This window comes from Trichomycterus rosablanca, chromosome 10, assembly GCF_030014385.1.
Source record: "Trichomycterus rosablanca isolate fTriRos1 chromosome 10, fTriRos1.hap1, whole genome shotgun sequence".
NCBI classification, from domain to species: domain Eukaryota; kingdom Metazoa; phylum Chordata; class Actinopteri; order Siluriformes; family Trichomycteridae; genus Trichomycterus; species Trichomycterus rosablanca.
In genome coordinates this window covers 37,591,792-37,618,908 of record NC_085997.1, presented here as the reverse complement: position 1 = coordinate 37,618,908, position 27,117 = coordinate 37,591,792, and the positions used below count along the sequence as shown (strand labels likewise).

Here is a 27,117-nt window from a genome sequence, read left to right as displayed (position 1 = left end):
GTCGATGTGTTGGAAGCACAAGGATCTGAGCAACTGTGTCGAGGGCCTGACTGTATATCGCGAACGCCTCGTTTTTGAGATACCCTGACCCAGTTGTCTCCCCATAACAGTGTTCAGCTCCATACCAAAAGTGGTCCGTGGAAGGACTACCGGTGAACCGGCGACCGGGTCATGGCCACCCGGATGCCTCAGAAAAGCTACTTCAGCAGAAATGATACCCTCCATTACCGATGCTAATACCCTGGTTCATGCTTTCATTTTTTTTATGCATCGATTACTGTAATTCGTAGGTCTTCCAACTAAACTGCAGTACATTCAAAACTCAGCAGCGAGAGTCCTCACCCCGGGTCTGGCCCCGGCTTATCTTCAGGAGCTCCTACACCCCCTACACTCCCTCTCGCTCCTTAAGGTCCTCTGACTAAACTGCCCTCAATGGGTGGCAGATCTTTCACTGCGGTAGCTCCTAAGCTCTGGAACTCTCTGCCTCAATCCCTGCGCTAAATCTCTACTGAACACTTTTCTTTTCAATCAGTATTTTGGTTCTTCCTCTCCTGTTAAGTGACCTCGAGACTGTGAAAGGCGCTATATAGATAAAACGTATTATTATCATTATTAAATTGCTGGAGATGTGCCCATGCTGCCCCCTGCTCATCACCAAAAGCTCCTTCAACGGGTACATGAGCAACGGAATTGGACCCTAGTGCGATGAACATAAGTGGATTAGTCTGATGAACCATGTTTCCTCTGACATCATGTGGACAGCTGGATGCCTATGCACCTAAGGATGAGATGGTACCAGGATGCATTATGGGATGAAAACGAGCAGGCAGAGGTAGTGTGATAGTGTGACATTCGTTCGTTCATTCATTGTCTGTTTTATTACTGCTGTATCCTGGTCAGGGTCGCGGTGGGTCGGATTTATTGGGTGTAAGGCAGGAAACACCCCAGACATGTTGCTAGTAGCTTCATCAGCCTGACTGCATGTCTTCGGACTATGGGACACTGGGAGAACATGCAAACTCCTGGTCACACAGCCAGGGGAATCTAATATTAGGCAGGTGGGCTTAATGTTAAACGCATGTGAAAAGACAAGGCGTCCGAATACTTTCTGAATCCACCGTATGTAAAACAGACAGTCTGAACAAACAACCTATTTGGAATGTCTATATAATATTAGAAATTGATTATTATTAGCTACTTAAAATCTGAACGCTTTTACATGCCATACCTGCGCAGGTGTGGGCGCCCGATTCACCGTTTTGGCAGCGGATTTCGACCCGATCCCCGACTTTCCGGATCCGCGAACACGTATGTCGTCCACCGTCATGGGCCTGTCGTCGATGGTGAAGCCAAACTCCTTCATGTACCTGTTATTAGAAACGTAGGGGGTTGGACAGTGCTTCCTCCGGTCTGAGGTGTGGTGGTGGTGGCGGCGTGGATGGAACGCCGACGAGGGTGTTACCGTTCGGTGAAGGAGGTGCGGAAGTCCCCGGCGCCGCAGGACTGCGAGTGAGCGGGGGATTCGGCGGAGCCGATCATGAGCGCGCAGTCGGTTCCCTCGTAACGCATGTTTAGGAAAACCTCCAGACTGATCTGAGAACTGCGGAGGGAGAATCACACAGACGTTTCGCATCAGTACAAAATAATAAATCCAGTGCTGGGCCCTTGACCCTGTCTGCTCCAGGGCCGCCGTACAATAGCTGACCCCTGCGCTCTGACCCCAGCTTCCAAACAAGCTGTGATATGCAGAAAAAGAATTTTACTGCCAGTGCCTGCTACTGTATATACTATTAATATAATTTTCTATATCACACTATACTATATTATTAGTACAACAACACAACAATATCCTATTCTATACTACACTATACTATATTATAGGTACAATGGTGTACTATAATACTGTATATACATAAATATGACAAATAAAGGCATTCTTCTAAAAACATGCTTGTACAATTTGTGCCTAAATAAACCACAAGTAAAAATGCTATTATTATCATTTTATTCATTATTAAAACATCATTTTTGTATTATTTTTGCCTCAAACCTACAATAATGATTGATGACCAGTTGCAGACAGTTATTTACTGCCACTAGTGGTCAGATGTTGTCATTTCCTAACCTGGCACTAGAGGGAGCCATTCAGTTTAACCTGCTGACACCCTGGTACATGCCTCTGTGACTTCCAAACTAGACTACTGCAATTCTCTCCTCATTGGGCTTCCCTCAAAATCCCTCTGACCCCTGCAGATCGTTCAGAATGCTGCTGCTCGAGTTCTGACCCAGTCGGTATCACCCCAATATCACCCCGGTATTAGAACGACTCCATTGGCTCCCAGTCAATAAGCATCTTCAATATAATATTTTAGTGCTCACTTTTAATGCACTTCACGGTCTGGCCCCCTTGTATCTGGCTGATCTTTTACACCGCCGTGTCCCTTCTCGTAGGTTAAGGTCGTCGGATGCTGGTCTCCTGGTAGCTCCAAGGTTTAGGTTGACCACCATGGGTGGTAGATAATTTAGTGTTGCTGCCCCTACACTGTGGAACTCTCTTCCTCTCCATCTTCGTCTCTCTCAGAGTTTAAACCTCTTCTAAAAACGTTCTTGTTTACTCAGCTCAGCTCTTGTTTGTTTGTGATTATGATTCCTATGTAAAGCGTCCCTGCGTACTGTGAAAGTTGAATTTATTATTATTATTATTATTACTACGTGTAACGTTCCACTGTAAGGTGGTGCGTGTGTGTAAGTGTGTGTGACCTGGTGTATCCACGCCTGTGCAGTGTATCGTGGCAGCGCTGCGAGAGCTGCTGGATTCTGAGGTCCAGCTCGGAGTAGGAGTGTGTGTTGTACTGCAGGGCGCACGGCTCCTGAACCTCCTCCACCACGTCCGCTAGAGCCAAACCGTACGCTGATAACACGCCGCTGTACCTACACGGAGGGAGAGACGGTGTTCCAGTGAAGTACACCGTGACCTTCCTCAACAAATACACACACACACACACCGCTAACACACACACACTCACACTAAGCACTTACTTGTGTATGAAGACGGATTTCATGCCCAGTGTTCGTGCAATGGCACACGCGTGTTGCCCTCCTGCTCCTCCAAAACACGCCAGCATGTGCTGAGATGTATCGTGACCCTTCGCCTAAACACAAATCAGGTGATTAATACAACAGTATATTATACTACAGTATATGCTATTAGTACAACAGTGTACTACACTATACTACACTACACAATTAGCAGAAAAGTGTACTATACTATAGGCACAATAGTATATTATATACTGTTAATACTATTAGTACAACAGTGGATTAGTGTGCGTTGCTAATTTTCCCACATAAAGGAAATAAGATCAGACTTTACTAATGTTTTACCTGCGTCAGCGCTCTGATTGGTCGGCACATGGCCTCATTCGCAACTCGGATGAACCCCATAGCCACGTCCTCCACGGTCATCTCTGAATCGTCTTTTCTGGGAATGCTACTGTTTGATTGGCTCACTCCATTATCATCACACTGTGACTGGCTGCTAGAAAGGAAGTGATTGATCTCAGTGGTGAGCCGTCTGAAAGGTCTCACGGTCTCCTCCGTGGACAGCGGCTCGTTCTCTTCAGGGCCGAAGATGTGAGGGAAGAAGGAAGGCAGCAGACGTCCGAGCGCTAAATTAGCATCAGTGACCGTGAGGGGGCCTCCTACAGAAGACGGAAGGAAGTTCGTTTATATGATTTTATATGAAACTTACATTAGGGGCTCCAGTCCTGGGTCAGATTCTTAGAACAGTCTGGTTTTATCTGGGTTATCTGGGCATTCAGGCTCTACTCTAGGTCGTGTCTCGTCTCGGCTTGTCCTGATTCTAGCAGAAACCTGTTCTTGGTGTTGGTTTTGACAGACCTGGTCTTATTTTTCAGGGATACATATTGGTATTGATCTTATTAAAATTGGTCATGGTCTTGGACTGGATCTTAAGGGTCTGGTTTTAAGGGTGTATACTTGGGAACTGCGACAGATGCATATAATGGATATTGGAGGACTTGGTTGGGCATCTGAGACAGAGGTCTGGCATGTCATTGGTAAGATGGGATCGTACGTCTTGAGGGACCGGGTCTTAAACACTAAACTTAGACACCGTCATAGACCTCGTCATGAATCTATTAAATGTTGAGGGGTCAATCTGGTTCTCTGACCTTTCCTGTAGCAGGCAGGTCCAGGATGAGCACCAGCAGATTCAGGACCCACAACGAACATCCCCGACCTACAGAGAGAGAAAAAGAGTGAGAATAAGAGAGGTAAGGCAAGGCAAGTCTATTTGTATAGCACATTTCATACACAGTGGCAATTCAAAGTGCTTTACATAAAGAAAAAAAATTAATTAAAAGCATTAAAACATTCCTGAGATCTAGAACCTCAGAAAGACTTCTTGCAAACATTTAGTTACAATTAAGAGATCATGAAATTCAAACAAGAGAGATAAAAAATTAAGAACATAAAAAATTAAATGAGGTAAACTGAGAATATATAGGGCAATCCGTAGCCTAGTGGTTAAGGCACAGGACTAGTAATCCAAAGTTTGTTGGTTCAAGCCCCTCCACTGCCAGGTTGCTGCTGTTGGGCACTTGAGCAAGGCCCTTAACCCTCAATTGCTCAGACTGTATACTGTAACTGTAATGTAAGTCGCTTTGGATAAAGGCGTCTGCTAAATGCTGAAAATGTAAATGTAAATATTAGGGCTGTCAAACGATTACAAATTTTAATCGCGATTAATCTCAGAATTTCATATAGTTAATCGCGATTAATCGCATTAAAAAAAATCTGTGTAAATGTTATAGAAAACAAGGATTTTTATGTGAAATGTTACAATTAAAATGGTGAACACATTTTATGCTAAATGTACTGATGTTAAAAACTGCTGGGACAAGAGAAAACTGTAAGGGAGTTTTATTCACTCACATACTAGGCAGCAAATGTCAGATTGTAGGTTAGAATTTCTCCATCAGCAAACATTGTAGATCAGCGGTGCTTTAGGTGGGATAAGGCGTAGTTATTGTAACAGACTTTTCTGTGGTTGTATTGTGACAATGGTTTGATGGCCGTTTCTACACGAAGTGAGTGTGTTTTGACCCTTTGGGGCTTCCATAGTGCATGGACTAACGTGCTTGACTCAGCTTTCTGGTATTTGGTACCTTAACAGAATAAGTTAATAAAAGTGTTCTGCTCCCGACAAATATATAGCGTGTATTTATTTCTTTATTATGCAAGTGCATCACTACAACGCTCGGTTACATTATGTTAACAAACCGCAAATGAAAAACGGTGGCAAGTCCGACATTAAAACGTTTGTTCTACCAGTCAAGTCTCAGCATGAACTAGAATCTGCGTTAACGGCACTATTTTTTTTAATCGCGTTAAATTGAGATCGCGTTAATGCATTATTATCGCGTTAACTTCGACAGCCCTAGTAAATATATCATGCACCTGAAAAAATACAAATTACGCATATGTCCCTCATACATGCAGATGAGGAAAGTTTACGTCTTTTCACCTCACAGAGATCTGTATCGTGTTCAACCTCCCTTTATTCTGGCTTGGGCGATTGTGCCCGTTTGATGCCCAGTCAGGTTGACAAGTGTTTTTGAACACTCGCCTTCTAAGAAATCTGGTGGAAGCCAGTGATAGCTTCCAGTGTTCTTTTAATCCAAAACTTGCAACTACATCTCTAGGAACATTCAGTGCCATTGCTATCTTTTTATATCCTTATCTACCTCCATTATTCACATTCGATCAAACATCATAGCAAACAAACCCTGCACCAGTCCAGATATTTGATGTTTTATCTCAAACACACCGGATGCAACTAATGAAGCCCTTGATTAGATGTGTGCTGGAGGAACCTGATTGGAACGTGTGCTTTAATAAGGGATTCTGTTCAGGTGGGGTGAATAAGTCGTTGATTTTGGAAGAACTGCTTGTTATATTAGTCGTACTGACCTGTTTGCAATAGGGGTTGAATAATTTTGACTGCGCCTGTAATAACAGCACATCAAAGGAACGGAAGACTGTGCGCTTTGTTCCAGGGTCCCTCGGGTTCAGTACCGACAGTCCCGTGCTCCGCAAAGTTTCAGTCGTTCCCAGGTTCCAAAACACTCGTCCCAGCTCATGGGGAGCTCAGTCAGTCAGGTTCAGAGAAAGGTCAGAGCTCTGCCGAGCACTGGGTGTCCAGGAATGCGGGTGAGAAATCGTGTATTAATCTGTAACAGCTTCACCGGTGTTGGATTACTGTTAGAGGACAAATGCTGGGCTTTGGACACAGACGGTTACAGATTAAACTGGATGCACTGGAACCGATTCTTAAAGCAGAGAAATGACAAAAGTATGTGGACACCCGACAGTGAGCTTGTCTGACATCTCATTCCAAAACCACGAGTATTAATGACCACGTTCCGATGTGGCTTAACCAGATTCACTGTTTTGAAGTACGTCTGTGGGATTTATTTCTTTTATCACAGTAAGGATGAAGACTTGGCCTGCGATCAGTGTTCCAATTCATCTCAAAGGCGTTTGTACAGACCACAAGTTCGTCAAGCTGATCCTCCACCAAGCTTGTCAAACCAAGTCTTTACGGAGCTTGATTTGTGCACAGGCCACAGTCATGCTGAAACTGGACAGTGGATAAACACCTGACCTCAATGGATAGGCATGGCGTCTATATACTTATGGCCATGCAAAGCAAATTAAGAACTAATATATTTTGTCCACATTTACATTTTCTGCATTTAGCAGACGCTTTAATCCAAAGCGACTTACAGTTGTGACAGTATACAGTAGGGCTGCACGATATATCAGTTCAGTGTGCATGCGCAATAGTCACATGGCAGGACGTGCGGTCACTTAATGCAAATTAAATCAAATAAGTCATGCTACAACTTTTTTGCTGCTTGACACAAAATGAAAATTCACACCGTTCTCATTTTCCATGACGTATCTACACCAGTATGTTTGAAATCCCAGTGAGCTGCCTTGCTGTCTTACTACCTACACAGGCAGCTGCCTCAGTAGAGAGGATTCTAATAAGTCATTGACTTTTATAAGGCAGGTTATTCAAACGCGCTACTTAGCGATTCCATCGGGTTTCAGCGTTTAGCATTTAGCATCTTGCCATTAAAACCAATAGAATGAGGTGGGACGGCGCTAACATGTCAATATAACATCTGGATTCGCGTACAGAAAACGGTTACGTTTGCTAACGAGCCCAAACTTGCAAATAAAAACACTCGTTAAAAATCAATAATTATTTATTTACGTTTGAAAATGTTTATTTTTCTGTGAGGGAAAATATGCCGCAATGAATTCTGGGATTGCCTTCATCACTACGGACGCTTCCGATTCTCACTCGTTCTTGAGTCAAAATAACACTGAAATATTAAGATGCCTCAGTAGTGAGCTTAGTAAGGCATCTGGGATTTGGAACGGGTGTACAGCTGCTCTTTTGTTGACCCATTTTGTCAATCCTGTTAATTCCCTCGTGTGATATTGAAGCTTTCTTAGTTTAATGCTCAGTTTCAACCGAGTACAAAGATGTAGCTGGTCATAATCTTTTGTATCCCTTGTAGGCACCACGTTTTTTCACAGATGAGTCCCTTATTTAGAGTAAGATACATGCATTATTAATATTATTAATAATGTGGTGAAAATTCCTGCATTTTTTTAATATCGCAATATATATCGCAGGAAAAAAGAAATACAGTATAAGCAATTGAGGGTTAAGGGCCTTGCTCAAGGGCCCAACACTTGCAACCTAGCAGCGGTGAGGCTTGAACCGGCAACCTTCTGATTACTAGTCTACTAACTTAACTACTAGGCTACAGCTTCCCTCCACAAACATTGCGTTGTTGGATTTCTGATTTTTAACATTCTTATGAAGGCAGGGCTTAGAGTAATGACAGGACTTGAAGCGGGCTGCGTCCCAAATCGCACTGTACTGTACTCAACAGTGTGCCTAGTTAGTTCACTACTATTAGCACTAGGGTACTATTAAAATAGGGTCATCCAATCAACTCAGTGCATTTTTTCACTATTGCCCCTATATTTGGGGTTATAATAAATGGGTGGTGTTGAACAGCTCCAGGAACCCAGGTTTGATCCTCAATTTTGGTCCATTTTGTGTGGAGACTGGTAGGTTCTCCTTGCCTGGATGCATTTCCTCTAAGGAGTCAGTTTCCTCCCAGCAGGTCTAGCTTGCCACTAGGTTTGAGATCCACTCCACCCATCGCTCACATGAAGTGATTGTTTTTTATTTTTTTATTTTATTTATGCATTTTCTCCTCTTTTTCTCACTTTAACCGCGTCCAATTGCCAGATTGCGCCAATTCCTCTCCACCAATGCCGATCCCCGCTCTGATTGAGGAGAACGAAGCTAACCCACCTTCTCCGACACGTGAGCAGCAGCCGCATGCATCTCGTCACCTACACTTTGACGAGTGCAGTGCAGCTCAGCACTGTGTACGGAGAGACACACCCTGAGAGCACTCTTTTCTCGTCTCTGTGCAGGCGCCATCGATCAGCCAGCAGAGGAACAGGCCAATCTTTGTATATGTGGCTGCTCAGGGGGGGGGGGGTTTGCTGGGGGCCTGGTACCTAAAGAAAAGACAGGATCCGCCTCCCGCTGCCACAGTGTTGATGTCCAGCTGAGGAGCTTGCAGCGTGACCCCGGCCGTCGTGGACTCGAACACGTGTTCGTACTGACCGGCGTAGCGACTCACATCTGTGGACGTACCTGCACGTAGACAAAACAAACACTGCATTTCAACATCCGTTTAACACATCTGTATTTTTCATTTTGTCTTCCACACCCCAGCAAATTCTCTACATCCCTCTCAACATTACTTCCAAAGATGTATGGTAATCAAATAAAATACTATATATCTGCAGACCAGTGGCGGCTGCTGGTCTTTCAGAGAGGGGAAGCTCGCAAAATCCGCGATGGGACTGAAGCTCCCAGTGATAAAGTGAATGATGAAGTGTATTGCTTTGGCAATACGAATGTCCCTATTTGTCATGCCAATAAAGCTTCTTTTGAGTTTGAGTTTGAGAAGTGACGGTGTAGCGCTCAAACGAGCTGTCAATCAAAACGGGATTCAGCCTTTCCACTGATCCTCCAATCATCTTGCAGAAGCTCAGCGTCCAGACCCGCCCACAGCCCCATTCACCCCCAGAGACGCTCAGCGTCCGGGGGCGGGACAAAATCGAGGCGTTTATCCAATGACCGGCGAGTTTCGGAGCATAAAAAAAAAAAAAAACCTCGACGCAGTCCCATAGAGGTGAAGAGACGCTCGGCTTCTGCGGCCAAATGCATTGACGCTACGGGAATGTACGAGTTAAGTTAAGAAAATCGAGTCGATTTGTGATAAGTAGCTGATTCTGAACGAACTCGTCTTCGAGGTGAACGTGTTCTAACGCATTTGTAGTCAATGAAATGTTAACACAACTGTACATATTTCACCATTTAATTTTGGACATTTTAGGGGAAGCTGAGCTTCCCTTGCAGTCTTAGAGAAATCGCCACTGCTGCAGACACACTCGTTATTTCATAAATTAATAAACAATGTGTTTTTTGCAACCCAGTTTAGGATGTACTAAACTTCTCTACCAGTTTATCACAATGCTTCCTCACGCTGTCTGGCTGAGGTGCTGGAGGACCACTTCTGGCACAGAATGACTCTCTATAAGCATCCCTCACTGACTGGTGTACAGAGGCACAATGTGTCTGAGGGGACGGGTGCTAGTCTGTGTCCATCCTCGGCCAGCACGGGAGCATTGCAACAAGTCGCCTGGATTTATAAAACAATAATGAGAGTGTCCACATACTTTTGACCATCTAGTGCATGATCTCCTCCCTTCATTATCACTTTCTATTCCTGTCTGCGCGTTCCTCACCTCCCATGTCGAAGCCGATGATGGGCGTGCGCTGCGCGTCCGTGTAGGAGGTGACGGCGTAGCCCACGACGCCCCCGGCAGGGCCGGACAGAACCGCGCGAGAGCCGCAGAACCGATCCATGGGAGTCAAACCGCCGTCCGACTGCATGAACAGCACGTCCACGTCCTCACACACACACACAAATAAATACACACAGTGCAGCATTCAGTTAAGTTTCACACTTATATTCGGCTGTGTGAACACGATACCGAGCACCATGGCCATAAGTATGTGGACAACTGAACACAAGACTGGCTGTTCTTAAACGATGGGCAACAATAACAGCCTCCACTCTTCTAGAGAGGCTTTCCACAAGTGTGTCTGTGGAAATCTGTGCCTATTAAGCCCTGGCACTCAACCCTCCCAAATCCCCCAAATCCACAAACACACTTACTTCGAGTCCTCCGTTGAAGCCGGAGGTGAAGGCGTTGAGGTACTGGTGTATTTTTGGTGTGAGATAGGCATCCACACAGACTGTATAGCCACGCGGCACGGCTCTGATCATGGGCATCGCCTCGCTGGATAGAGAGACCTGGGTGAAGCCGAGCCGCCGAGCCAGCGCGCCAACCGCACGCTCATGATCCGGGTAACTAACGCACACACACACACACACACACACACACACACACACATTGCTTATTTAATACCATTTGTGCCCATTCGGACAAAAATACATCCCAAACTATGCAGCCATGCTGAAACAGGAAATTGACCTAATTATTAGTTATACACCTGTTAACAACACGTGTTGCTGAAAAACCTGAGGATGAACGTCCACATACTTTTGATCAAACAGTGTCCATGACTGTAAGAGCCAAGGTTCACAATATATACACCTTGGGGCAATGAGACACAGCCAATCCATCTAGTGGCATGTTTTGGAAGGTGGGAGTGAACTAAAGCACCTGGAGAGAATGTTCATGTCTGGAGTCAAGGCTCAAACGTGCCCGTTAGGCTGTGCGACACCTACTTTATCATCCTAAGACTATTAAACCATGATAAAGGATTTTACTTTTACCTTTACCACACTAAATTAAGTCTCTAGGACTACAACGAACCACAACAAGAGCCACTATCTCCAAATTGAGGACACTTGGAACTGCGATGATCTGAAATACACAGATCTACTACAACTGCAATAGAGCTGCTGTGGACAGATCTGAACAATCAGAGTGTTTTACAGGACCAGGTTGATTATTATTATCGTTTTGGACTCACATGTAGGAGTGAAGCAGCAGCACGGCGACGCTGGTGATTCCCCGAGACAGAACGGCTTTCAGATCTCGTTCCACACTCTGCAGGTCCAGCTCGCGCCACACTTCCAAACGCTCCCCTGTAGTTCCTGTACAGAGATCACGAATGTTTATAAGCACTTACCAGGCCAAGAAATCGGGAGAGTTTCGGTGTCCGTTCTGCCTTTAGTACTTGATTAACATCGCTACATAAAAAGTGTCCTCGATTAGCTCTGACGTACCAGGCCACCACCGTGTACTGCTCGGGCTTTGCGACCTCCGTTTTACTGTCTGGTCAATGCACACGCATGAGTGGGGGACGATTCACAAAGGGCTTAAAATAAGGGATGTAGCGATACACTCTACCCACGATGCGATTCACGATACGATTTTTTCCCGATTTTTTTAAACAAAATTTAACTGAAAAGTTTCCTTTTATTATTTCTTTTTTAAAAATAAAATAAAATAAGACTGTATGTGTGCTTACCTTTTATTTCTGAGGTAGGTACAAACTACGCAGAACAATGCTGCACATTTCCCTTATTGTGTAAAAACCACATTAAATAAATAAATGAATAATACAAGTAAAGAAAGTATCCTCACTAGAGATGTAATGATTCATCACGAGACAGTTAATAAACCGATTTGACATGTAAAATGAATCAATATTGACTTTAAACAGCAGAGGGCGCTGGCGCTATACACCTCGCCTGGTTGACGTCACTGGCGCTATACGCCTGGTTGCCAAATTCGGGGTTTTTCAGCCAAATTGGGCTTAATTCAAAATTGTTCTGCGTAGTTTGTACCTACCTCAGAAATAAAAGGGCATTCATTATTTAGATTAAAAAAAAGATAAGCACAAACAGTATTTTATTTTATTTTTAAGAGAAATAATAAAAGAAAACTTTGTCATAATTTGTCTTCAATTTCAGTTTAAAAAAATCTGGAAAAAAATCGTAGTATCGTGAATCGCACCGCATCGTGGGTAGAGTGTATCGTTACATCCCTAATCCTCACGTGAATACATTTGGCTGGAAAATTCCGAACCCGGCAACCCTGTGGTGACGTCAACCGGGCGAGGTGAATAGCGCCAACGCCCTGTAAATGTAAATAAATTCTCATCGATGTTTAATTTGCATTCAAGTGGTCCGCACAGGCATAGAGCGCTGAAGTCGTGCGTCATTCTGCAGTCCTCGTTATGCCCGTATTTGGAGACCCGGGTCCTGTGCTAAATAAACATGTTCAGAACCCTGTACGTTTGGTCCCGTGTACATTCCTCTCCTGTACATCACCGGATCCTCTGAATTACGAGGTTCTTAAAGGGCCGTGACACTAATGACGCTACACGAAAGCTACTGCGCGTTCATTAGACGTCACTGAACCACACCGATCGAATCGACGGAACGAGCGGCCCGCGTTTGGGGAGTACGACCGAAGGCGTAACACCCGACCGTCCTCGCTTTCTACTTTAATGTAGCTAGCTACCAAAAATATCAAGTAAAACTTGTGAATATCACTGCACCGTTACGCCGGTGAGTCGCGCTGCTTCGTGCGCTTATTTAAGAGGCTTATAAAAGAAAAAAAAAGAAAAACGTAAGAGGCTTCCAGTCTACTGACGTCAATTCCGTGCGCAGTAGCGTTAGCTTACATGTAGCGATATTCATATTTTGACTCTTTAACGACTTCGTAATTCGGAGGATCCAGCGATAATAGACAGAAGAATCTCCATAAAACAAAACCTAACAGCTCTGGAACATTTTTTATGACTACAGGATGCGAGAGAGGCGATTTTCGAAAGACTCTTAGACCCGGGTTACCAAATATGGGCATAACAACACGGCGTGGACTACAGAATGACGACACGACTTCAGTGGTCTACTGAGATGAACTGGAATGCGGATTGTGAGATGGGCCTTCTTGTTTAACATCGGTGCTGATCTTATACACACTTATTTGACTGAAATCCCAACACACATACTCTAAAATCTTGTAGAAAGCAGCTTAGTCTTTTAGTGTGTGTGTGTGTGTGTGTGTGTGTGTGAGGGAGATAAGAGTGTGTGTAACCCGTTATGATGCGTTCGTGATCCTTGCTGGGCAGTCGGCAGGCTTCTTGTTGGAGGACGACTCTCTCGTCCACTTCAATCACCTCCTCGTACAACACGTCAGGTACACGCACTTCCTGTTATGCACGGACACACACAGCGCCGCGTCACTCACGCTTATAACCAGTTGTTCAATATATCAATGTCGTGTTTTATACACTGTGGTTACATTCAGGGCGGCACGGTGGCGAGCACTGTCGCCTCATAGCAAGGAGGTCGGGTTCCTTTCTGCGTGGAGTTCGCATGTTCTCCCCGTGTCTGCGTGGGTTTCCTCCCACAGTCCAAAAACATGCCGTCAGGTTAACTGGGGACACTGGCGCCCCGTCCAGGGTGTCACCGTGTGCCTTGCGCCCATTGAGAAGTCGGGATAGGCCCTCAAGAAGGTGAGTGAGTGGTTACATTCATGTGGTTACACAAGATCCACCAGTTCAAGATTAATATCAAACACACTCACTTGCACGTCTTCGGACTGTGGGAGGAAACCGGAACATGCAAACTCAACACAGAAAGGAACCAGACAGCTCCACCTGGGAATCGAACCCAGGACCTTCTTGCTGTGAGATAAGATCTTCACATATATGCAAATCACCCTGGTCAAGGGCACTGATGCACCCTCACGCCATCACAGACGCTTGTTTTTAATGTTTGTGGCCAGATAAAATAGGTGGCGTGAAATAAATAGCCACTGTGCTCATGGTTTGTACAACTGGTGTGTGTGTGTGCGACCGCACCAGGTCGAACAGGTCGGGTCGGGCCTGTGTGCCGATGTGCAGTAGGTCCCTGAAGCCCCGCGTCACGGCGAGCGCCATCCTCTCCCCCCGGCGCTCCAGCAGCGCATTGGTCGCCACCGTGGTGCCCATCCGGATCCATCCGATCAGAGACGAGTCCACCGGCCGATCACGTGGGAAACTCCCTCCCGTCGCCTGTCGGAAATCAGAGACACGGATTAAATCGATTCCGCCCCGTCCCTCCGTGCGTCCACGTCTCCATCCTGCTGCCTCACCTGTTCCAGTATTCGCCGGATCCCTTCGGTCGGGGCGTCTTCGTAGTTCTGTGGGTCCCGCGAGAGGAGCTTCATCGCCCGTTCCTCACCGTCCGGCAGGCGAGCGAACACGTCGGTGAAGGTTCCGCCACGGTCGATGGCGAAGCAGAACTTGCCCTCGGTGTCGGCCATGCTGTTGAAAGAGAGAACGATGAGAAAGGGACGAAACACCCTCACGACGCTTTAACAGCCTCATTAGACTACAAGGCTAAACGTATTCGACTGACAGTGTGTCTGTGGGAATTTGTGCCCAATTAGTAAAATTAATGACTTAAATATGTTAATTTAAAAACACCTTAACTTAATAATCAAGAGCGTCCATTTACTTTGGGTTATAAAGAGTGGGTGAAAAAAACAATTGTTTGGTTACTTTATTATTTACTGCTGATTACCACCACCCCCCCCCCCCCCTAACCCTAACCCTAACCCTAACCCTTTTTTAAAAGCTACGATTTAAATGGATGTTTCTGTGACATGTACTGAAGCCTCTCTCCATATTGTGCCGCTCTCTGCCGTCGTCCCGCGAATGAAACTTTTCCTCCCAATCATTGTTAAAATATTAAGTTCTCTTTTGCTTTTCTTGTGTGTTTTTTCATTATTATTTTTTGGGGTAAAACCCGCATCTCGCTCCCCATAGTAGCTGCGCGCGCTCGCTCGCTCGTCTCAGCGTTCTGCGCCCGATATAAAACTCCGCACCCAGACCAGATCAAAGCTCATATAAACATCAAACAGTTTTGTTCTTTAAATGTTATATTCAGTATTGTCATTTTCAAATCTACATCAGTGCAAGTGTTATTGATTCAAAGAGATCAACAACGAAAATATCATTTTTAGACGGAGCTCTATAGTTACCAGAGCTGTTTAGAACATGCCCTGCGGGGGACTCACGTGGTGGGGAGGGGTGAGTTGTGTTCAGTGAGGGAGGGGGGCGGGGCAGTGAGGGAGAGGGGCGGGGCAGTGAGGGAGAGAGGCGGGGCAGTGAGGGAGAGGGGCGGGGCAGTGAGGGAGAGAGGCGGGGCAGTGAGGGAGAGGGGCGGGGCAGCTGAACATGTGCAGAGACAAACTGGGAGAAGAGAAAGACGAACTATCGGATCTAACTGGAACGCAACATCTACAGTGTATCACAAAAGTGAGTACACCCCTCACATTTCTGCAAATATTTCATTATATCTTTTCATGGGACAACACTATAGACATGAAACTTGGATATAACTTAGAGTAGTCAGTGTACAGCTTGTATAGCAGTGTAGATTTACTGTCTTCTGAAAATAACTCAACACACAGCCATTAATGTCTAAATAGCTGGCAACATAAGTGAGTACACCCCACAGTGAACATGTCCAAATTGTGCCCAAATGTGTCGTTGTCCCTCCCTGGTGTCATGTGTCAAGGTCCCAGGTGTAAATGGGGAGCAGGGCTGTTAAATTTGGTGTTTTGGGTACAATTCTCTCATACTGGCCACTGGATATTCAACATGGCACCTCATGGCAAAGAACTCTCTGAGGATGTGAGAAATAGAATTGTTGCTCTCCACAAAGATGGCCTGGGCTATAAGAAGATTGCTAACACCCTGAAACTGAGCTACAGCATGGTGGCCAAGGTCATACAGCGGTTTTCCAGGACAGGTTCCACTCGGAACAGGCTTCGCCAGGGTCGACCAAAGAAGTTGAGTCCACGTGTTCGGCGTCATATCCAGAGGTTGGCTTTAAAAAATAGACACATGAGTGCTGCCAGCATTGCTGCAGAGGTTGAAGACGTGGGAGGTCAGCCTGTCAGTGCTCAGACCATACGCCGCACACTGCATCAACTCGGTCTGCATGGTCGTCATCCCAGAAGGAAGCTGACGCACAAGAAAGCCCGCAAACAGTTTGCTGAAAACAAGCAGTCCAAGAACATGGATTACTGGAATGCCCTGTGGTCTGACGAGACCAAGATAAACTTGTTTGGCTCAGATGGTGTCCAGCATGTGTGACGGCGCCCTGGTGAGAAGTACCAAGACAACTGTATCTTGCCTACAGTCAAGCATGGTCGTGGTAGCATCATGGTCTTGGGCTGCATGAGTGTTGCTGGCACTGGGGAGCTGCAGTTCATTGAGGGAAACATGAATTCCAACATGTACTGTGACATTCTGAAACAGAGCATGATCCCCTCCCTTCGAAAACTGGGCCTCATGGCAGTTTTCCAACAGGATAACGACCCCAAACACAACCTCCAAGATGACAACTGCCTTGCTGAGGAAGCTGAAGGTAAAGGTGATGGACTAAACCCAATTGAGCACCTGTGGCGCATCCTCAAGTGGAAGGTGGAGGAGTTCAAGGTGTCTAACATCCACCAGCTCCGTGATGTCATCATGGAGGAGTGGAAGAGGATTCCAGTAGCAACCTGTGCAGCTCTGGTGAATTCCATGCCCAGGAGGGTTAAGGCAGTGCTGGATAATAATGGTGGTCTCACAAAATATTGACACTTTGGGCACAATTTGGACATGTTCACTGTGGGGTGTACTCACTTATGTTGCAGCTATTTAGACATTAATGGCTGTGTGTTGAGTTATTTTCAGAAGACAGTAAATCTACACTGCTATACAAGTTGTACACTGACTACTCTAAGTTATATCCAAGTTTTATTTCTATAGTGTTGTCCCATGAAAAGATACAATAAAATATTTGCAGAAATGTGAGGGGTGTACTCACTTTTGTGATACACTGTATATCGATATACGAGATATTGTCTTATCTTATATCGCGTATGAAAATATATCGATATATTTTTAAAACTCAATATATCGCCCAGCCCTAGTGTATAGTATAATAGTGTACAGTATAAGTGTGCAGTATAATAGTGTATAGTATAATAGTGTACAGTATAATAGTGTACAGTATAATAGTGTACAGTATGATAGTGTATAGTATAATAGTGTACAGTATAATAGTGTATAGTATAATAGTGTACAGTATAATAGTGTACAGTATAATAGTGTACAGTATAATAGTGTACAGTATGATAGTGTACAGTATAATAGTGTACAGTATAATAGTGTACAGTATAATAGTGTACAGTATGATAGTGTACAGTATGATAGTGTACAGTATGATAGTGTACAGTATAATAGTGTACAGTATAATAGTGTATAGTATAATAGTGAACAGTATAATAGTGTATAGTATAATAGTGTACAGTATAATAGTGTACAGTATGATAGTGTATAGTATAATAGTGTACAGTATAATAGTGTACAGTATGATAGTGTACAGTATAATAGTGTACAGTATAATAGTGTACAGTATAATAGTGTACAGTATAATAGTGTACAGTATAATAGTGTACAGTATAATAGTGTACAGTATGATAGTGTATAGTATAATAGTGTACAGTATAATAGTGTACAGTATAATAGTGTACAGTATAATAGTGTATAGTATAATAGTGTACAGTATAATAGTGTACAGTATAATAGTGTACAGTATAATAGTGTACAGTATAATAGTGTACAATAGTGTACAGTATGATAGTGTACAGTATGATAGTGTACAGTATGATAGTGTACAGTATAATAGTGTACAGTATAATAGTGTATAGTATAATAGTGTATAGTATAATAGTGTATAGTATAATAGTGTACAGTATGATAGTGTATAGTATAATAGTGTACAGTATAATAGTGTACAGTATGATAGTGTACAGTATAATAGTGTACAGTATAATAGTGTACAGTATAATAGTGTACAGTATAATAGTGTACAGTATAATAGTGTACAGTATAATAGTGTACAGTATGATAGTGTATAGTATAATAGTGTACAGTATAATAGTGTACAGTATAATAGTGTACAGTATAATAGTGTATAGTATAATAGTGTACAGTATAATAGTGTACAGTATAATAGTGTACAGTATAATAGTGTACAGTATAATAGTGTACAATAGTGTACAGTATAATAGTGTACAGTATAATAGTGTACAGTATAATAGTGTACAGTATGATAGTGTACAGTATGATAGTGTATAGTATAATAGTGTACAGTATGATAGTGTACAGTATAATAGTGTACAGTATAATAGTGTACAGTATAATAGTGTACAGTATAATAGTGTAGTATAATAGTGTACAGTATAATAGTGTACAGTATAATAGTGTACAGTATAATAGTGTACAGTATAATAGTGTAGTATAATAGTGTACAGTATAATAGTGTACAGTATAATAGTGTACAGTATAATAGTGTACAGTATAATAGTGTATAGTATAATAGTGTACAGTATAATAGTGTACAGTATAATAGTGTACAGTATAATAGTGTACAGTATAATAGTGTATAGTATAATAGTGAACAGTATAATAGTGTACAGTATAATAGTGTACAGTATAATAGTGTACAGTATAATAGTGTATAGTATAATAGTGTACAGTATAATAGTGTATAGTATAATAGTGTACAGCATAATAGTGTACAGTATAATAGTGTACAGTATAATAGTGTACAGTATAATAGTGTACAGTATAATAGTGTACAGTATGATAGTGTACAGTATGATAGTGTACAGTATGATAGTGTACAGTATAATAGTGTATAGTATAATAGTGTATAGTATAATAGTGTATAGTATAATAGTGTACAGCATAATAGTGTACAGTATAATAGTGTACAGTATAATAGTGTATAGTATAATAGTGTATAGTATAATAGTGTACAGTATAATAGTGTACAGTATAATAGTGTACAGTATAATAGTGTACAGTATAATAGTGTACAGTATAATAGTGTACAGTATAATAGTGTATAGTATAATAGTGTACAGTATAATAGTGTACAGTATAATAGTGTACAGTATAATAGTGTACAGTATAATAGTGTACAGTATAATAGTGTATAGTATAATAGTGTACAGTATAATAGTGTATAGTATGATAGTGTATAGTATGATAGTGTACAGTATAATAGTGTATAGTATAATAGTGTACAGTATAATAGTGTACAGTATGATAGTGTACAGTATGATAGTGTGTAGTATGATAGTGTACAGTATAATAGTGTATAGTATAATAGTGTACAGTATAATAGTGTATAGTATAATAGTGTATAGTATAATAGTGTACAGCATAATAGTGTACAGTATAGTACAGTACAGTACACGGACTAGTGAACACTGACTAGCAGTAAATTAAAAATAGGCACAAATGTAGACCACAACAATAACCAGTACAAACAAACACAAACGGAAACCACCACAGTGAGTGTGCCATGTTGGCTATAGATTTTAGGTATAAAATGAACTTGGGCCAGTCTAAAATCAACTTTTTCTTACAGAGAGGGACCAGTTCTGTATAATGGATTTGTTATTTGTCTGGCCCGACTTGAATTATGCCACCAGTATGCTTCTGAATAAAAATAGGTTTTCCTTACAGTGGAAACGCAGCCTGAAAGAATGAATTGAAAAAATATTTTACAAAGTAAATATTTTGATTATATTTGAATCACATTTTTACATTGACAATATCACGATGAGAATCAGCCAAAAAAATTATGTTCACGTCTTCATTTAGTTGATTTATGTCGGTAAAATATAAAGTGTGCAGCAAATATCCATGGCGAACGCTCCCTTTATGAATAAGGAACCAACTTCAGCCTCGTTCATTTTGAGCAGGTGTCACGCTTTTGCAGGTAACTAGGTTTTGCAGTTTGTACTAATTGTTTTGAGAAATGCACTTACTGTTGTGCAAATGTTAATAGTGATGTGAGAAATGCACCAAAGCTACTGAGTAAAATACATGATAAAACCAGAACGAGTTCGTGATTCATTCCTGCTTGTGAGTCGATTCAACAAAACAAACATGAATCCTGAGAACCGGGGTCCGAGCCTCGTCTCAGCCTACTGTCTGTAAAGAGTTTGGTATGTTCTCCTCGTGTCTGGGCGGATTTCCTCCAGGTACTTTTACCTTCATAAACAGGTAAAATTAATTTTACCAGTGTAATTTTCCCCTTTGGGTAAGTGAGTCAGTAAATGTGTCAGTGTAATGTCCTGCGATGGATCTGCATTCTTCACAGGGGTGTATTCCTGAATCCGCGACCCCGACCAGGATAAAGCGGTCAGTGAAAATACACGATAAAACCAGAGCGATTCCATGAATCATTCCTGCTTGTGAGTCGATTCATTAGAAGTCGATTCATTGACCAGTAAAAATCGTGCACGCGCGTAACGGCTCGAGCTAACTTCATTCAGCTTGCGACAAGTTCCAGTCACCAAAGTCTCATATTTAAGCACGTTTAAGCTGTTAAGGTGGTAAAATACTTGCCAAATCCCTAAATATATTTAATATGTGCGTATGTATATATATTTAACGTTACGTTTCGATGTTTAATACAGTTTACTCCTTCTAAACGCACCGTTTACCGAATGATTCAGTGGATGCTGAACCGTGAACACATCAACCATGAATGACCTTAGAATCCTAAACAGGCTAACAAACATCTTGAATATGTAAATAATGTAATTATTAGTCAGTACTTACAGGTTTATAATGTTTTACACAGCCTCCCTAGTTTAAACGAAGAAACCGCGTCTCACTTCAGAACGCTGTGTGTTTAAGCTGCTTTATATACTGTACAGCTCTCGGTAGGGCGTGGCCAGTCACAGCCACGCCCCCACACTGTCAGTTCCTGTGGGCTATGCAAACAGAGCGCCCAGGTCCACACTGCATACTCGCGTACTAGATAGTATAGATCAGGTAACCATGCGGCGTGCTAACAGTACATACTAGTTAGTATGGTAGTACGCGCTTTCGGATTTGACCTCGCTGGTAAACAGATCGAATACTCTTTCAATAAACTCAGTGTAAACTGTTTTTACCAGTTAAGTACATTTTTTTTTCAAATATTATTTGACTTTTAACTAATTATTTATACAAATCCTCTCGGATTTCTTTTTTCTTCCTTTTTTTGTATTTTAGGCGTTTTTCTCCCATTTATATTTAGATAAATAGATAGATAACTTTATTAATCCCATAGGGAAAGTCAGTTATTACAGCAGCTCCAGGTACATTAACATTTACATTTTTGGCATTTAGCAGACGCTCTTATCCAGAGCGACTTACAGAAGTGCTTCCATAGTAAATATTTTATTACTCTAGTCTACGTAAACAACAGTCCAAGAACACAGATCTGCTAAAACCTGTTAGAACCAAAGTGGTTTGTTTGTTTGTTTGTTTGTTTTTTAATGAAAAAGAAATGAATAAGAGCATTAGTAGGTAGGTAAGTACAAGTCAGCTTAGTGCTCAGTAAAGAGGTGATGAAGGTTTTTAATCGTTTTTTAAAGACAGCAAGAGACTCAGATGTTCGGACAGACAGAGGAAGCTCGTTCCACCACTTGGGTGCTAGAACAGAGAAGAGCCTTGATGCTTGTCTTCCTCGAGTCCTGAGTGGAGAATTAAGTCGAGCCAGACTAATGACCCGGAGGTTGCATGGTACAGAGTGGGGTTTTTAGACCTTGTTGGTCCATTTTTGGCTTTGTAGGCGAGCATCAGTGTTTTAAACTGAATGCGTGCAGCTACAGGAAGCCAGTGACGAGAACGCAGCAGTGGGGTGATGATGTGGCAGCAGTAGGGTGATGATGTGGCAGCAGTAGGGTGATGATGTGGCAGCAGTGGGGTGATGTGGCAGCAGTGGGGTAATGAGGCAGCAGTGGGGTGATGATGTGGCAGCAGTGGGGTGATGTGGCAGTGTTTAGGTTGGTTAAAAACCAGACAGACAGGCTGCATTTTGAATGAGCTGCAAGGGTTTAATAGTGGACATGGGAGCTCCTGCCAGGAGGGAGCTGCAGTCGTCCAACCGTGAGATTACAAGTGATTGGACCAGAATCTGAGTAGCTTCCATGGAGAGAAATGGTCGAATCTTCCTGATGTTGTACAGGAGGAACCAGCACGATCTTGTCATGTTGGCTACATGAGGAGAGAAGGTCAGCTGGTTATCCAGGATCTCCAGGAATAAGTAACAGCTCTGTCTTGCTGAGATTGAGTTTTAGATGATAAGCCAACATCCATTGTGAGATATCTCGCAGATACGCTGAGATGAGAGCTGAGACTTGTGTGTCTGAAGGAGGAAATGACAGAATGAGCTGAGTATCATCTGCATAGGAGTGGTAGGAGAAGCCATGGGAGGCTATGACCTTACCCAGAGAGCGGGTGTAGATAGAGAAAGGAAGTGGGCCAAGTACAGAGCCCTGAGGAACACCGGTTGAGAGAGTGCATGGAGGGGATATGGATCCCCTCCATGACACTTGGTAGGAGCGCCCTTCCAGATAGGAGGCCATCCATTGCCATGCCGAACCAGTTACTCCAAGGTTGGAGAGAGTGGACAGGAGAATGCTGTGATTCACTGTGTCGAAGGCTGCAGAGAGGTCAAGAAGAATGAGGACCGATGACAGTTTGGCTGCTTGAACCTTCTCAGTAACCGCTACAAGATAGATAGATAGATAGATAGATAGATAGATAGATAGATAGATAGATAGATAGATAGATAGATAGATAGATAGATAGATAGATAGATAGATAGATAGATAGATAGATAGATAGATAGATAGATAGATAGATAGATAGATAGATAGATAGATTCAACTATCAATAGATTACAAGAGCTGTTTCTGTAGAATGCGCTGCCTTGAAGCCAGACTGGTACAGATCGTGGAGGTCATTAAAGCAAAAAGTATTGAAGTACAAAGAATTAAAGTACACAAGTAATGTTGTACACACTATGTAATTGAATAAATAGAATAAAAAATTTAGTGTCATAAAAAACTTAAGAACTATCCTAGCAGTAAATATTTTAGATGAGGTATGTAATATGTGATATACTAAGCTGTTGTAGTGTTAAATAATAACAGATATGTAGTATAGTCTTTATCCAACATGTTCCATGAGTCTGTCCTGATAGTAGTTTAGTGTTCAGTGATGTCCCGAGCTAGTGAAGTGTTATAAACGATCTCCTTGTTACAGCGGAGTTGGATGAGTCTGTAACGAGGAACGATACAGGAGATCGTTTATACCAGCAGCGATCATGCTGTATGACACTGCTGGGGATTCCTCGATTTTTTGCAGTTGAGGAGGATATATTGCTGCCCACGCCTCCTCCGACAGCAGCCCCCAGGCACCTCTATCCGCCAATCAGGGTCCTTACACAGCGTTTGAAGACCCCGCCCACATATTCTGGTCATCCCTCCCAGCAGGCACTGCCAATTATGCCTGCTAGATGGCGCCCAGCCGACCGGTGGCAACGCTGAGTTTTGAACCGAGGAGTTCAGAATCTGGTGGTGTGCTAGCAGAATATCCCGCTGCGCTACCTGGGCGCCCTTTTCTTTTTTTCTTTTTCATTTGTTTATTCTTCCTTTCTGTTTTTCTTTCTGTTTTTCTTTCTGTCTGTCTATCTATCTATACACTATTTAAGTGTCTACTTGCTTTTGAATTTTCTATGAATGCCCTGCTGCATAATCCAATCATGTCTTAGCTTCATCTCACAAACAGATGACCTTACCTTCTCAAAAATGTTTAGCCTATCCATGTTTTACTGTGATATAATTTTCAAATCCTGTATTTCCTTATACAAAATTTAATGTAATTTCATGTTTTCTCTATTTTCCAACATGAACTACTCTCCATACAGCGTATCCATTAATTTTACCTCAAAACCACAAAGACGCTTTTTTCCATCCATCCATCCATCCAGCCAGCCAGCCAGCCAGCCAGCCAGCCAGCCAGCCCTGCTGCATCATCTAATCATGTCTTAGCTTCAGCTCACAAACAGATGACCTTACCTTCTCAAAATGTTCAGCCTATCTGTAATTCACTTTGGTATAATGTTCAAATAACAAAATCATGTATTTCTTTCCACATAATTTAATAAGACTCTTTCTCTTTTCTCTGTTTTACAACATGAACTACTCTCCATACAGCATTTCTATTAATTTTACTTCAGAACTTTGACCGAAGCCACTACAAAGACGCTTTCTTCTTCTCTGTTCAAATAATAAAATCCTGTATTTCTGTCCACTGAATATAATAAGACTATTTCTGTTTTCTCTGCTCAGAACATGAGCCTAAAGGTTATAGGATCACTCAGATGTTTTTTCAAAATCTAGATGATGAGCATGATGTTTCTCCTAGTCGGAACCTTGCCATGAATCCTATTTTTTCTGGTCTGTTTCATATTGAGGAGTCATGTACAGCCTGTCAGAGACTAAACACATCTGCAGGTCTTCAGATGTTTTTTTCTTTTTGTTTGTAGATTTTTCAGATCAAACACAGTTGTCCAACGTTTAGTCTCAATGAGCTGTAGTAGACAACTAAAGTCACTACAAATCAGAGCCAAATTTTATATGGGTAGCATTTACCAGCTTTTTGCTATAAATGTACAAGAATCATGCACGTGTCAATTGTTGTGTAAGAATTATTAGTAGAAATTAAATTAAATGCAGTAACATAAAATATTCATTTGAATAGCAACGACTGCCTGTAAGTTACTGACGAATTGCATGACAACTTTTGCTTACTCGGTTTAAAAATTACAGCTAAATTACAGACCTTGAGTAAAAGTACTAATATAATGCTGCAATTTCTCTGCGTTCATATGCTTTAATCACTTAACCAGCCAAACCTCTGTGCAACAGTTATGAGTAATTCATTGTTTAACTAGCACAATACTAGCACACTAGCACTTAATATGGCTTTTTTATGTTTTGTTTTCTGCCTATATTTTGTGCATTAAAATGTGTGGAAGGTTGTTCTCTGTAGAGAAGTTATTTTGTGCAAAAATTGATGGAGATGGAATTTGACCAGGGCTGTCCACAACTTTGCATAAGACTGTACAATACCACCTTATTCTGGCCACCTGTACACCTACTCATTCATGTTAATATCTAATCTGCCAGTCATGTGTTAACAGTATAATGCATCAAATCATACAGACAGGACAAGGCAAGAGCTTCAGTTAATGTTCACAGACATCAGCTTACATCTCTGTTTGAATGACTTGGAACCGTGGCATGAGTGTTGGTGCCAGATAGGCTGGTTTAAGTTTGTCAGATACTTCTGATCTCCAGGGAAAATTACTCTAAATCATCAAGTTAGTGGCAGGTATGTGGGCATAAGTGTCTTGCTGATGAGAGGAAGGAAAAGAATGACATTTATTGAATGGCAAAACTGGTTGAAGCTATCAGTTAGATATTATGACTACCGTAAGCATTTTTAATAACCATGGTCTGGAATCAGTCTGCTACAGAGCAAAAAGGTCAACAACATATACATTTACATTTTCAGCATTTAGCAGATGCTCTTATCCAGAGCGACTTACAGAAGAGCTTCCATAGTGAACATAACCTTACTCTACTTTAAGTAGACAACAGTCAAACAATACAAATCTGCTAAAACCCTGTTAGAACCAAAGGTGGGTTTTTTGCAAGAAATAAATAAGAGCGTTAGTAAGTGCATGTCAGCTTGAGTGCTTAGTAAAAGGGTGATGAAGGTTTTTAATCGTTTTTTAAAGACAGCAAGAGACTCAGATGTTCGGACAGACAAGGGAAGATTGTTCCATCACTTGAATGCAAGTACAGAGAAGAGCCTTGATGCTTGTCTTCCTCGAGTTCTGGGTGGAGAATCAAGTCGAGCGAGACTAGTGACCCGGAGGTTGCGTGATACAGAGCAGGGTTTTTAGACCTTGTTGGTCCATTTTTGGCTTTGTAGGCGAGCATCAGTGTTTTAAACTGAATGCGTGCAGCTACAGGAAGCCAGTGAGAATGCAGTAGTGGAGTGATGTGGTTATAAACCAGCTGAGCAGCTGCATTTTGGATGAGTTGTAGAGTTTAATAGTGGACATAGGAGCATCTGCCAGGAGGGAGCTGCAGTAGTCGAACCAAGAATCTGAGTGGCTTCCATGGAGAGAAATGGTCGAATCTTATTGATGTTGTAGAGGTGGAACCGGCATGCTCTCGTCATGTTGGCTACATGAGGAGAGAAGGTCAGCTGGTTATCCAGGACAACACCAAGATTTCTCACATTATCGGATGGTCTGATCTGGGAGTCATCAAGAGAGATGATCTCCAAGAATAACAGCTCTGTCTTGCTGGGATTGAGTTTTAGATGATGAGCTGACATCCATTGTGAGATATCTCGCAGACATGCTGAGATGCGAGCTGAGACTTGTGTGTCTGAAGGAGGAAATGACAGAATGAGCTGAGTATCATCTACATAAGAGTGGTAGGAGAAGCCATGGGAGGCTATGACCTTACAGAGAGAGCGGGTGTAGATAGAGACACCATTTGCCAATGTGACTATTCCACAACTGTGTTTTTCATTGCAGCCAGGGCGGCACGGTGGCTAAGTGGGTAGCACTGTCACCTCACAGCAAGAAGGTGACAAGCCGTAGCCTAGTGATTAAGGTACTGGACTAGTAATCAGAAGGTCGCTGGTTCAAGCCCCACCACTGCCAGGTTGCTGCTGTTGGGCCCTTGAGCAAGGCCCTTAACCCTCAATTGCTCAGACTGTATACTGTAATGTAAGTTGCTTGGGATAAAGGCGTCTGCTAAATGCCAAAAATGTAAATGTAAAGAAGGTCCTGGGTTCGATCCCCAGGTGGGGCGGTCCGGGTCCTTTCTGTGTGGAGTTTGCATGTTCTCCATGTGTCTGCGTGGGTTTACTCCAGGTGCTCCGGTTTCCTCCCACAGTCCAAAGTTTGTTTGTTTATTAGGATTTTAACGTCATGTTTTACACTTTGGTTACAT

At 42.5% G+C, this 27,117-nt stretch overlaps 1 protein-coding gene and 1 long non-coding RNA gene across 2 annotated transcripts in view; one reads left to right on the top strand and one right to left on the bottom strand.

Moving 5' to 3' along the window:
- The window catches only part of oplah (5-oxoprolinase, ATP-hydrolysing), a 34,849-nt gene extending 13,948 nt beyond the window's left edge, over positions 1-20,901 (bottom strand). Inside the window, exons 1-14 of the mRNA XM_063003303.1 lie at positions 20,864-20,901; positions 14,317-14,488; positions 14,045-14,236; positions 13,276-13,390; positions 11,198-11,321; positions 10,374-10,569; positions 9,940-10,105; positions 8,641-8,779; positions 4,194-4,261; positions 3,385-3,701; positions 3,040-3,152; positions 2,761-2,931; positions 1,463-1,600; positions 1,229-1,367 (exon numbers count right to left, since the gene is read on the bottom strand). Of these exons, the coding sequence (XP_062859373.1) occupies positions 1,229-1,367; positions 1,463-1,600; positions 2,761-2,931; positions 3,040-3,152; positions 3,385-3,701; positions 4,194-4,261; positions 8,641-8,779; positions 9,940-10,105; positions 10,374-10,569; positions 11,198-11,321; positions 13,276-13,390; positions 14,045-14,236; positions 14,317-14,487 (2,049 nt within the window). The 5' untranslated portion in view covers position 14,488; positions 20,864-20,901. The remainder of the gene's footprint in view (positions 1-1,228; positions 1,368-1,462; positions 1,601-2,760; positions 2,932-3,039; positions 3,153-3,384; positions 3,702-4,193; positions 4,262-8,640; positions 8,780-9,939; positions 10,106-10,373; positions 10,570-11,197; positions 11,322-13,275; positions 13,391-14,044; positions 14,237-14,316; positions 14,489-20,863) is intronic.
- A 235-nt stretch (positions 20,902-21,136) lies between these two features.
- LOC134322031 (uncharacterized) lies at positions 21,137-24,380 on the top strand. The gene is made up of 3 exons (XR_010013950.1): positions 21,137-21,203; positions 24,006-24,180; positions 24,295-24,380. It is a non-coding gene; the product is annotated as an uncharacterized LOC134322031 (long non-coding RNA).
- The last annotated feature ends 2,737 nt before the right edge of the window (positions 24,381-27,117 follow it).